Raw genomic sequence first — 13,562 nt, forward strand, 5'->3', positions numbered from 1 at the left:
GCATAGGGATTAGTGATTTGTTTGGGGTGTTTCAATTGAATTGTGAAAAAAGGACATTGAAAGGGTCAATAATGTAGGAGTTTCAGATAAATCTTTGTAAGTAAATACATAAACCTAATATGGATTCCACGATAGGGACGATCAAAAGAGAAAATTTCAAAAGGACATAATGCATGCATAAGTTTCACATCATAAATTCATTTAGGTTCACGGGTCAAAGTGGATTCGAGAATATGAGGTAAAAAAAAGGCCAAAGGAGAAAATGTCCACCCCAAATTGGCCTTTACTCTATTCAATTTGACACAATGCTGCAATCCAAAGGCAACAATACATTTATGCATTTACCATGTTAAAGATCCAAAAATAGACTATTTATTAATTTAGGTATTTATAAACCTCTAGAAACAAGAAAAGAAATGAGTTAATATGGTGGGAACAGTTATTATGGCGTGATTAATTTAATTTTTGATGGTATAATTTGTTATTAAAATGAGTAGAATAGGTGGGACCGTGTATAAAATTCGTTAGGCATGAGACATGCAAACAAACTTAAAAAAAACGGCAGCAAAGACCAGCAGATACTAATTCAAAGGAAGGATTTCACGTAAGGTGAATGGCCAGCAAATCACATACTGCAAATATACATAAAATCATTTGGTTGAATCCTTGCTACTATATTTCTAAACAATGCCGTTTTGGTTGGTTCCTTGCTAATAACATTTTAAACAATGTCGTTGTATTGTTTTCAATCAACAACTGTTCACGCGGACTTGTAAAGCTAACGCAAGAAACAGGCACAATTGATTGAATTCTAGCTTTTTTTTACACTTGTCTGGAAGATCAAACCACTGGGAAGAACTGAGGCTCTCAGTTTCACTTTGTCGACATCCACAAACACCATGCTAAGATTATAAAACCTAAGCAATACAAAACTGTGAAATACAAAATTGTTCATTTATCAGAAACATGGTAATACAATCGAAATGATCCAAAAAAAAAAAAACAGACGGGTCCTAATGGCTTTCTCAGTATCAATTCTCAGCAGCACTCCAGAATAGCTCCCTTTAGAAGAAAAGAAAAGGGTACTTATCTCCAAGGCCAGAAGCCTCTTGTCTTCTTCATCCTGTTCTCAAGTGTGGGGAACTCAATCATGTTATAGGCAAGATCGAGAACAATTGGATTCCTTGGGACTGCTTGGAAAGCTGGAGGGAAAGCTTCAATCCGGGGAGGTACTTTCGTGTTGGAATCACTGACAGTGGGTTCGTACACATCAAGTTTCTCAGCAAGGAATTTATCCTGTTAGAATGAAGTCAAGTGAACTTTAAGATTATATAAAATATACCAGCATACAGAATATGTAGACCAGTGGACGATGCCAATACCCTTATCTTTCCCTTCAAAAACAAAGGGTATGTAGTAAGCACACAAAATACAAGTATACAAATAACCATGATCTTTATGCAAAAGCTTAATGAACCCCCAACAATAAAATTCATTTGAGCAGGTGGTGCTACATCACACAATCCAACATATTCAAGTCGTTTTAAGTAGCCAGGATATTGATCAGAGTTAAAAACATAAGACTTCAATGTGGCTTAACCTGACTACGTATACCACCAATCAATAGTGACTTAGTGAGACACCTTGTAGCACACAAGCTTGGCAACTATTTATGATCAGGGAGAAGCATGGTATAAATTCCTTCCTCCACCCCCACCCTTTTATAGGCCGAATATATTTTTTTACGGCAAGCGCATAACCCCTTTGACCTTGAAATTCAGCACCTAGGTACCTCTTTTTTATACACTAGTAATGGGAAATGCTTTCAAAGAAGAGTAAACCATAATTTTGGTAGACAAACCTTCTTATCAGCCCCAGTCAGAGACATATTTGATATCTTTTTAGAAAGCTTTTCAGGAATCTTCTGCTCTTCCAAGATTCCGGTAGCATGCTCTATACAGATGTTTGATCTGCACTGATGATGTAATGCCTTCAACTCCGCCGTCATTCCCTGTCACGAAGAAAGTGAAATGTTCCAATCAACCTTCTGGCAGTTATACTCACTTATCAATACAGCTACAATTTACAGTTCAAAGCAAGGATACAAGATAAGCAGTCAGCAGGTACAACGAAATTTCCTAGGCATCAACTTAACGTTACACACAAAATCCTTCCATCAGATATCTTAATTCTCTTCCAGGGAATTCTGTAAAGTAATACCCCCAACATTTCCTCTAGCCTTAAGAGAGACATATACAGCACAAAGCATCTGCAAACATGCTACAATTCACATGATGGGAATAATGACCTGTTCACTGTTTTCCACGCTCTGCAATTTTTGCAGTGCGTTCTCCGTCACAGAAAGAGCACGAGAATATAATGCATAAGCTTCAGCTCTCTTTCCCGCCAAACTGTAGGATTTCGCCAGGTAAAAGCACCTTCAAAAAATTGCAGTGCCTGTTAGAAATTATTAATCCTTAACATATTCTGAGAACTCCAGATACTTATCAGGCAAACTATCATGACAGCATCTACCAAACATTCAAGCATCAGATATGAAAGAAAATAAAAATATACCTTTCTGCACGGAAAGCTAAACTTTTGAGAGTGCATTCCTCAGCAAATGCCACTTCTTCACCTTTACTATCCCTCCCAGAAGTGACTAAGTCAGACAAATCAGCTACATTCTGCAAACGTTGACAGCTGAACATGATTTTTTTTCCAATAACATTTTACATACTTGAACATATGGAATACCAACCAACATCATCCAATTAAGAAACCGTTGTAAATATCCAAAACAAGTATCATTCTGAATGCTTACTTGTAATAGAAGATCGTACAAGCGAACAAGTTCCTCGGGTTTGGTAACTTTTTCATTTTTGTCATCACGGTTTCTGCTGAGTTTGCTCTTGGCAATACTGACTAAAAGCTGGTTCCGCTCAATGGTACGTTGTCCAAGAACAGCACTTACAGCTTTGTCAAGTCCATTCAGGTCATCTTTCACATTTTCAGCACTCCCTGAAGTAACCTACGAGACAAAGCTTTAACCAATCATAATTTTGGACACTAAAAGCCACCCTTGAAATCAAGCCACAAGAAGACATAAAAGTAGCCAACATGATACCAAACTACCAGAAGCAATGCATACCAAATCATTGCGAATGCAACTCCTTGCATCATGATAGGCAGAAAAAATTTTGTCAAAGACAGCAAGTTTTTTCTCAGCTGACAGCGAATCTGCAGTTGGACCCTGAATACCCTTCTCCAATTCCTGAGCTACTCACATGTAGAAATAGAAAACTTTAAATTAGATAGGTTCAGATATATATATAGTGTAGGTTCAGAAAATAGCAACAACTAGCAAATAAAGACAGACAAGATACTCCATCTCCAGAAGCAGGCTTTGGAAGAGCCAACCCCTTGCTTCCATTTTTATGCCATTACTTACTCATACCCTCAAGATAAACTTTGGGGAGAAAGATCATAGGTAAACCTCAACTATGGAGTGACAGGGTAGAAAGTTAATTTAGTTTATTTTACAACAAAATGAAGCAGATACAAGAGTTACTGCAAAGCAAATACAATATAACCATTTATGGACTCCTTTGGCGAATAAAATATTTATAGGTAGTAAATGATGAGTTTTTATTGAGTTGGAATAATACTACTAGCAAGAGAAGGCTACATATAATTATATACTCACAGCTTGTTAAATCAGATGACTCCATCACCACTTATTATTAAAGAAGAATGAGCTTATGCCTTTGGCTTTTATGCTCAGCAAATTCCTAGTGAAATTAATCTACCATGTACTTCAAAAGGGAAGCAGCCTAGCCACAAGATAAATACACACAGCCACACAAGTAAGCGGAAAGACAGATTGGGATCCGAGTCCCTTGAAGAAAATAAAACCGAAGGAAACATATCAACAGGGAGACAACGCACAATGCAAAGGGGAACAGAAGACCAGATGAGAGCACAAACAGAATATTATTAGTGAATCCTTCTCATCCCTGTATTTTTATGGTTTGGAAGTTCCATTATATTAACTGTGCATTTTCAATGAACAGCAGGAAGCAGAAGCCAAAAGCGCGAAGGCGCGAAGCTGATTTTGATCAAGTCGTAGTGTATTTCGGTTATGTTCCTCTAATGAGCAGCTAATTGCTTTCCACGATTTATTATCAAACTTTAATTATGTAATTTGATGATTAACTTTGTTTTGGAATTATCTTTGGTGTTATGATTAAATTATTCATCTATATGTTAGGTTGCAAGTGTGAGTTGTTGTCCCACATGGAAAAATTAAACAAAGAACCACTAGTTTATAAACTAAGTGAGCTACTCCTATTGCCATATGGTTTTGGGATGGAACCTCACTTGGGCTTATGTGTGGGCTTTTCTCTCCTCCTTGTCTCTCCCCCGATTCCTAACATATAAGGCTGATAATTATTCCTAAGAAATTCAGGTTATAAAATTAGGCAAAGATAATCACGCATTGTGATTAAACCATTGAATGCATTGTCAAAGCTTTTTTTTTACATAGGCCATGTCACCAAGTCAGTGTCAATAGTGACCCAAAGCTAATAGCCTAGGGCACCTATATCCGTTTAATTGTAAATCAAACTAGAAAATCAGCTATACAATTAGTGGTGAATCAAATGTCCTTTGCAATTACTGATTGTTCTCCCAGGTTACCCTTATCTTGACATTTAGTTGATATAGTTTCTATTCTGTAATTTGTTTTATTTCAATTAGAATTAGAATCAATTTATTTTTAGTTTTTGTCACTAACTCACTACCTATAAGATATCCAAGTATTTGTCACTATCCATTTGAACTTCTACACTTGTATGAATACGATTTATAGCTTGTCTAAAATTGCTATCAAGCAACAGCATTAAAACAAGAAACCTGGAGCTTTTTAACAAGGATATGCATGATTGGAACTAGTAAGAAAGCACCAAGATAGTGCTGCTTCAAAGCTTAAACAATGCTCTCCTGACCCACTTCAAGAGTGATCTTTCACAAATATTCTCAAAGAACCAGAATATCATTGTATCTTGTGTGCCATGTAGGTCATCAGACAACAGCTAGCAAATAGCTCAAGAGTGCAAGCAGGTATGTAGTATTTTGAACCCATGATCCATGGTGATCAGCCAGAGAAGAAATACTAAGCCAACATTTTCAGGGAAATCAACTAAATGAGTCTAGATATGGTTCAAAAAAAATTTCCGGGACAAAGCTCGTGAGTGCTAGAGAAGTATATTAGTTGAACTATGTTCTATAAACAAAAGATAATGACCTACTAACCTTTTAGAATGGAAACCCTAGTCTTAGGATTGGAAATTGGAAATCGGTGTCCCAGCCAATTGAACTCTGTCATTGAAGCAGCCTGTTGAGACCTTGCCTCAGCCATGACAGCCTGCATATGCAAATACAGTTATAGCTCCTTGAAAGACCTGACTATAGTCTGCAAATAGGTTTAGGCCCAATTCAACAGGATAAATCGTATGTTTAACATGATTGGGAAAGTAGCAAAGCACCCTCAACAGCTGCATATCTTTAGGGATTAAACTATTCATGACATTTAGAGATCTAGGCTGACAACTGTTACTTAAATAAAAATGAAGCATAAATCTATTAAACCACCTACAAACTTCCAAGCTACAAATGAGTCTGATACATGTTTTTCAAAAATTTAAGGTGAAGTGCAGTTTTTCAAGCTAAAAGTTCAAAGACCTTCACAGGAACATGAATTGGCAGAAATGGTTCAAATTACAGAAAAGAAAACTTACTTCCAACTTGGATTTGAAAAGGTCCAATGCTGGCCCCTCCATTTCACCAATCTGCTTAAGTTCTGAAGCTTGCAGATTGGACTGGCCAATTTTGTGTAAGCAGTACCTAATACTAGGCTCTAGCTCTTCCACACGTTCACGACACAGAAGTTGATTTTCAAGGTCTCCATACTTCCCAAGCTCTTCATAGACAGCCCTGCAACGTTTACGTTACCATAAGAGTTATTCTCTGTTTGAATAAAGTGACAACGAATATGTGTCCCCATCATACATAACATTCCTGCAGCATGCAGCCTAGAGGGATTTGGCTTCCAAATAAAACCAACAAATGACACTAAGACAAGTATTCTAGCATCTTCAGATTTTACTTGAATCATTGATGCTATAAGAATCATGCAGAAAGATATGATTCATAACAAAATAAGATTTTTTTTAACAATGACACCGCTAGTCATCTACAAGCTAAAGACAGTATAATGCACCTGGCACTCTTGAAATTCCGTAATGCCATGTCCCAATTCTGATCTTGCTCGAACAACAAGTTGCCTTTCATATATGATGCATAAGCCTGGTCACAGTGAAACACATGTTCAGTTCCAATAGCAAGTAATAAAAACTTCAAATGCGATGTTGGTCATGCAACCTAATTTCTTGAAAAACATACTAAACATTATAGGTTCAAGCCTCAATGCTGCTTGACAAATAACGCAGGAAAACAGAAACTAGCACCTAACTGTAGCTTTGGCAACTAAATATGAATAGCTCTAAAAGTGATTAAGGTATTCAAGGGAAGTAAACAATCCTTAACTTGCCTAACATCACAATCAAGAGCATATCGCTCAAGACTATTTTGCACTCTGTTCATCCTATTTTGGAAAAAAAAATGGTTGCTTCTCCACGCTCTCAAATGCATACCTTTTTTGACTATTAATTATGCATCACTCATTCCGTCTCAAATTAGTTGCTCTATTTGCCTTTTAAAGGTCAAATTTCATCAACTTTGCTCAATTATTTCTACTATCATATGAAGAAAATAATACCATAGGGTATCTTGTTAGATTCTTTATAATGTATACTTTCAAAATATCAAATTAATATAAATTTTATATAAAATGCGATTAAAGAAATTATTGGTCATATGTGTCTCGGAGATTTTGAGAAAAAAAATTAGGCAACAGATTGGAGACAATGGGATTATCAAAAATGATTTCTTGCAACCAAGATCTTACATGATAAATATTATAAATATTGGTGAAAATTAATGGCTAAAGTTTTGGCTACGAAACATTTCTTGTAGGAAGGTAAAAATGGGGAGTAGGGAGGATAAGAGTTATAGAATAGTCATCAATGCATACTTCTGTACTAGCATTACACAAATTCCACTACATGTAGTCCTTTATGCAATTGTCTACGTTGAATTTTCTACAAAAACCAGTACTTACACAGCAATGATGTAAAATAAAAGTCCTAGAAATACATTTGAAACTAAGAGAAGTGTCCAAGGTTGGCAAGGTTCACATGACATGGATGTCAAATGAAGAATAACAAAAAGCTTCATCCAGCAGTAAAATAAATAAAAATATATTAAAAATAAATAAAAACTGTGGCGGATAGCACGGGCTTGCTTGGAGCTTATCAGCCACAGCTATAATAATCCTCACCTTCTCTCATGTCACCAAGATGGGGTAAGTATAGATATGAGGTACAAAACATTCAAACATTGCATTATAGGAGGTTTATACATTTAAAATTTCAAGACACTTCACAAAAACTCACAAAAGGGCCTCAGGTATCTCTTCAAAATGTCATGGAAAGTTTAACAAGCGAAATGGCTATAGAGAGGCATAATGAGAGGATGGAGACATTAGATGCAACTCTAAAAGGGACTTGTATATTTTGAGATGACTACAGTGAGCGGCAAAATGGGAGAATGGAGACATTAGATGCAACCGGCGCATCCAAAAGATCATTGGCGTTGGTACCAAACAGATGGGTTCACAATACTACTTCATCAGTTACGCCATCCATTATACACCCAAGAAAGAATTAGGGGATCACAACACAAAAGTTCCCTTAGTATAATCGAAAAGCATATCAAGGAACTTCCAGAGCTATAAAGAAGTTCCATTCAAGAACACAGAAACAAAAATGTTAACTAGCAAATGTCAGTAGAAGTTCAGAAGAACAATTTTAGGTGAGGAAGATAATGGCTCATTAACCCTTGGGCCTCGAAGAAAATTCATGAGATACATGATGAGCTGACATAAAACTATGTCTACAGACTCATTCCTTTCTGCAACTCAATAAAATTAGAATAAAAGTTCTACTGCTCTGCATAACCATGGGTAAGCACCTCCCACACAGAGTATCAAGACTTGATTTTCAGTCATCTTACCAACTAGACATAAGTCCACGTGTCATTCACTAACACCATGATAAAATTTATTAAACAATCAATGGACAGGGAAGAACCCACTGCAACTCAAAAACAATACACTTTAAAAGTAATATGAATGAGATCAAACCTCAGCTTCCAGAGAGGTTCTGGAATCTCCTTTGAGTGCACAAAGTTGCGCAAAAAGAGTAGCCCATTTTACAGCCTTCCTCAATCTGCCAATCAGATAGATGCGTTGGCGCCCATTTGGACCATCCGGCAGTTGTCTTTTCTCCATAGCATGGCTCCATGCCCTTTCAGTTGTATAGAGTAGAATATGGAGAAATCTACAGACAAAATAAATACCAAATAAAAGAAACTTGCTTAGAATTTCACAACACAGCAATGGAAACATTTGGCAGAGCCGCAGAGGACAAAGAGCGACGTAGTGTAAACCACATACATTCCACACTTATTAGGGCAGTGATTGAACAATTCAGTTAAAATTTTTTTTTAAAAAAAAATAAAATTAAAAAAATAAAATAAAATTTACCTTACATCAGTAACAGTGCTCTCAGTAATAACTTTCCGGCTGTATTTATTACGGCCATGTGTAAACTTGAGAGATTTATACAGCCTTCTCAGACGAGCTGTACAATACCGCCTACCATTCAAACATTCCAATAAATCAATAAAAGCACCTCAAGCATATTAAATATATACAGCATTCAACTCAACACAAAAAAGCCTATACCCTATGTTCAAGAGAAAATTAGGTATCAAAATGTCACAGAAAGACAGGCTAACAACGATCTGTTCTTTAATTCTAATTTATTAAAAGATTAAGACAGATATTCAGGTCTAGACATGAAGTTAGAGGGCTTCTGATAAAGATAACTTATGTTAACCCACCACATTAATGATCTTCGCATCACATGCTTTACGAAATGCAAGTTTACAACTATTTAAAAAAGGTGCTGCATACGAAATACGGAGTATCACTTATTCTACATTTCTACCCCCATATTTTTGAATGTTATTAACTTAGAGCTCGTCAGCTATAAGTAACCTTTTTTTTTTTTTTGGTTGTTTAATATAAACAGATTTTAGTGTTACTTTTCAATTTTTACAAAACCAGTACGAAGCTACTTATTGTTGTTGCTAACTTTAATTCTTGAATACCTATTTTTAAATCAAAAAGGGAAAAGGAGAAAATAAATTGACTCGACCCACTTCATCTTCCTTCACAACCATAGTTGAAACCCCTAAAGGCCTAAAGATCCTGAACCATCGGCAGCCACCACAGCCCCTAATATTGACCGTCAGCATCACTCCCCCCCCCCTCCCCCTCTCCTCCGAACCATTGTGTCACCATAAAGCCCTTTAAAGTTGCAACACCACCTTCACCTGTTTCCCTGCTTCTCGTTGCCTCTTGTTTTATCTATTTCATATTCCTTAAATGCCTAGTGTTTTCTAGCAGGCGATGCCCATCACCGTTAACCACTCCACCCTATCTGGCATCCTCTACTGCCTGCCAAACATAATGCACCGGCTGGTTGAAACACAGCTTGTGACCTGCTGTGCAGTAGTGGTGGAGGTAGACATGGGTGCTAAGTATATGGAAGGAGTGGGCGGGGCATTTCAAGGGTGAGGGCATGAGGCACAAGGCAGAATTGAAAGCAAGGTCTTTCTGCAGCTATTTTCATAAATCAACAAGTTGTTTTTTCCAGCAATTAAACTGAAAAGGATTCGTTTCCATTCTCCAAAACATAAGAAACGGAAATCTACAATGCCGAACAAACCTTAATCTACCATAAATTGCAAAGCATACCCAAGTTTAACAACAAGAAAACCATCTATACATTGTCATGCATTATCATTCATTTAATAAATTAACATAAACATACAACGAATTTGTGCAACATTGCTATCCCACCCGCCCAACAGCTCTAAATTGTACAATTTCAGAAAATCAAGCAATATTAATCTCAATTGTTTTATAGAACAAAGAATTTCGACAAGTGCAAGTACCTATAGCGAGTGTAATCGCCATGGCGCAATCCATGCTGCATTTGGGCAGACTTCAAGAGCTGTAAAACTAAAATCATCGCGAAAATCCATCCAAAAAATTAGAATTACAGGCGTTTCAACAATCATAATCCAACAAACGAAAAGAAAATTGATACAAGTATACCATTAATGGAGAATTTAGGTTGATCGGAACCAGTCGATTTTTCGATATCGATATCCATCGAAGAAGCTGAATCGTTTACTTTCGCCATTCCTTCAATCAAATTATCAAGGAATCAGATCGATAATAGGTGAAATTTGATGAAATTGGCAACCAATATGAATAAAATCTGCAATTAGGGATTCGATAAACCCTAATTTGCTGCGAATATGAAAGAAGTGATTGTCGCTACAATGTAACCGGAAAATAGAGTGTAAAATTTACCTTGATTGTACGGATTCTGGGAGCAACTGCAAGTCTGCAATGGTAGTGTTTAGAAAGAATTCTTTGACGATACACTACGATACTTGGGTCTTTTAGAATGATGATTAAAATAAAATTTTGCTCCGTATAGGATTTACAAGTGTTTTTAACCCGGCTACATTCGGGTTCAGCTCGATAGGAATCGGAACCAAAATCGAAGGGCTTGTATGATATCTTTTTTTTTTTTTTTTTTTCAGTTTTTTTTAAAAAAAATAAAAATTTAAAACAGGAAACAAGAAAAATATATATTCACTTTTTGGTTGTTAGTTTCCAAAATTATCGTGTTTTAAATCAATTTGACTAATTTTTTATTTATTATATGACATACTTCGTATATCATATGATTTTGAAAATCAAAAAACAAAAAACCTATCATATGATTTTGAAAAACAAAAACCAAAAAACATAAAAACACAGCAATGTCAAACGAGCCCGAAGTTACCGGATACAAATTTCATTTTGGGATAATCTCTATCTTTTTTTTTTTACTTAAAATTGATTTCATAAATAAAAAGACATACAACATTTTCAGTAAATTTATACTCGTATCTAATATATACATGACAATTGAATCAAATAAAAACATCATTTCAGCAAAACTACGATCGTTGTTGCAAGTCGTACATTCTTCATAGGAGTCTATCGATATGTTGGGACTACTCTATCATTGAAATTTTTATGGTACAGACAAAAAAAAAAAAAGCGGAAAGATCATATAGCTGTTTTGTAAAGAACATATCGTTGTTTTGTAAAGAACATGTAGCTGTTTTGTAAAAAACATCCAGGTTTATGTTTTTTTTGTATATATAAAGAACATCTGTAATCTTATAAAAAAAATGATAATATTATGTAATGAACATTATTTATATATACCCACCATAATCTAAAGACAAAATTAAAAAACATTTCACAATAATCAATGAACTCACAAATAAAAGTATGTTACACTGACAATCAAAGAACATGGACATATGTTCTTTTCACTCTTTTTGGTGAAAATATGTTCTTTTCACTCTAAGTATATGTTCTTACATTTTAATAGTATGTTCTTTTCACTATAGCTACATGTTCATTACATTTCTATAATGTGTTCTTTCCGCTTTTTTTTTTTTTTTTTTTTTAATGAAACGTCTGTACAATGCGCATCGTACAAGCGCCTGTAGGAACCTCACATTGCTATATCATTTTATATGTGGAGTATATATGTACTCCCTCCGTTTTTTTTTTTTAAATGCATCACTTGAGTTTTTGCACTATTCATATGTTACCCTTGACTTAATTTTATTACTATTATATAATTTATAAACATGGTCATGTAATATATTGTTGGATTTGTTACAACATCTACTATGATAGGCCTTTGTTTGGTTGACAAACAAATTCATGGGAATTTTGTTTTCTAGGAATTTAATATATGCATACTTGTTTGGTTGACAATAATGTAAGAATTGGAACTTCCCAGAAAGTTCTACTTCCTACAAAATGGAGGAATTAATTTACCTAGTCCCCCCTAGGTAAGTAGAACTTTCCATGGGAAGTGGAAATTCCTACATCTAATCAAACAATTTTTGGGAATTCCTAGAAATTACAATTTCATAGGTTTTGAGATTTTATAGGAATTCCTACATCCAACCAAACAAGGCCATAATATAATTTTGTTATAATTTTTACTAATATCTAATTAAAGATATTGATGGTCAAAGTTGTGCTTTGGCAAGTGTGAAAACTCAAGTGATGCATTAAATAATAATAATAAAAAAAAAAAGGGAGTACTTGAAAATTTATTGACAATTTATTTACTATGGAGTAAAAAATAAATCTAATGCAAAGTACTGTATATGATTTTGACTTAGATTATTTCATAGCTAGATAATCTCTAAGTAGATGCTCCAAAGTCCAAAGTTTAATTTATTTATCGAGGAAGATATGCTTATTTAAAAATTTGGAAAAAAAAATGGATAACACTCATTCACGACAATTTTTTAAATTTATTAAGTGTGTTGAAAAAAATATCCTCTGTTTTACAATTTATTTGTAGTCCTATATTTACGTATATCGACAGAAATTTTTTATCACAAATTTCTTTAATCAACCACTTGCAAAACGTTCTAACAATCGGACATTAATAATGTACTCATCGAGACGAATAAAACTAGATTTCATGTATGACTATGTTTTTTCTTATATATAGAGAGAAATTTAGAAGATTCCCTCTAATGTTCAATAATCAAGAGATTCTAGATGCATGGGACTAACTAGACTTGGCAAATGGGTCATTTGGGTCAGGTATGGGTCGGGCTAATTAACATTCGGGTTGAGTATGGGTCGGGTTGGGTCATTTCGGGTTTCGGGTATGATTCGGGTCAGGTATTGGGTCGAGTTCGGGTCGGGTCGAGTCATTTTCGGGTCAAGTATGTTCGGGGTCGGATCAAAATCTCGTTAGGTCATGTTCGGGTTGTTCCATTTGTGTATCAAGCTCAAATCAATAATTTTATATTTTGTTACTGTTATAATAACTAAGAATTATCAATTCGGTTTATGAGGTTGGCTACGGTTGAAGATGAACAATTTGAGTTATTTTTGACACCAGACATTTTTAGTTCAATTATAAAGTAATTTTAGTTCGGGACATTTCGAATATCGGGTTTGTTTGGGTCAATTTCGGGTATCGGGTGATTCGGGTCAAATATTTCGGGTAAATTTCGAGTCAGGTCAACTTCGGGTCGGGTCAGTTCGGGTGTCTGGTCAACTCCATTTTCGGGTCGGGTATGGGTCGGGTCAATTTTGGGTTTCGAGTCATTTACGGGTCGATGTTTTTGGGTCAATTTCGAGTCATGGGTTGGATCATTCGGGTCGGGTCATCGGGTTTGGGTCAGGATTGCTAGGTCTAGGACTA

General features: G+C 35.4%; 1 protein-coding gene across 1 annotated transcript; it reads right to left on the minus strand.

The window, feature by feature from the left end:
• Positions 1-598: 598 nt before the first annotated feature.
• LOC110684010 (signal recognition particle subunit SRP68-like) lies at positions 599-10,765 on the minus strand. Its single transcript, XM_021860405.1, has 14 exons — positions 10,628-10,765; positions 10,367-10,456; positions 10,204-10,270; positions 8,726-8,836; positions 8,324-8,519; positions 6,281-6,366; positions 5,799-5,994; positions 5,314-5,425; positions 3,152-3,279; positions 2,825-3,031; positions 2,578-2,687; positions 2,309-2,438; positions 1,862-2,011; positions 599-1,296 (listed from the first exon to the last, which is right to left on the minus strand). The coding sequence occupies exons 2-14, from the start codon at positions 10,452-10,454 to the stop codon at positions 1,087-1,089; spliced, it is 1,791 nt and encodes a 596-aa protein (XP_021716097.1). The 5' UTR covers positions 10,455-10,456; positions 10,628-10,765; the 3' UTR covers positions 599-1,086.
• Between the last annotated feature and the right edge of the window lie 2,797 nt (positions 10,766-13,562).

Source organism: Chenopodium quinoa, unplaced genomic scaffold (assembly GCF_001683475.1).
Source record: "Chenopodium quinoa cultivar QQ74 unplaced genomic scaffold, ASM168347v1, whole genome shotgun sequence".
In the NCBI taxonomy this organism is placed as follows: Eukaryota; Viridiplantae; Streptophyta; class Magnoliopsida; order Caryophyllales; family Amaranthaceae; genus Chenopodium; species Chenopodium quinoa.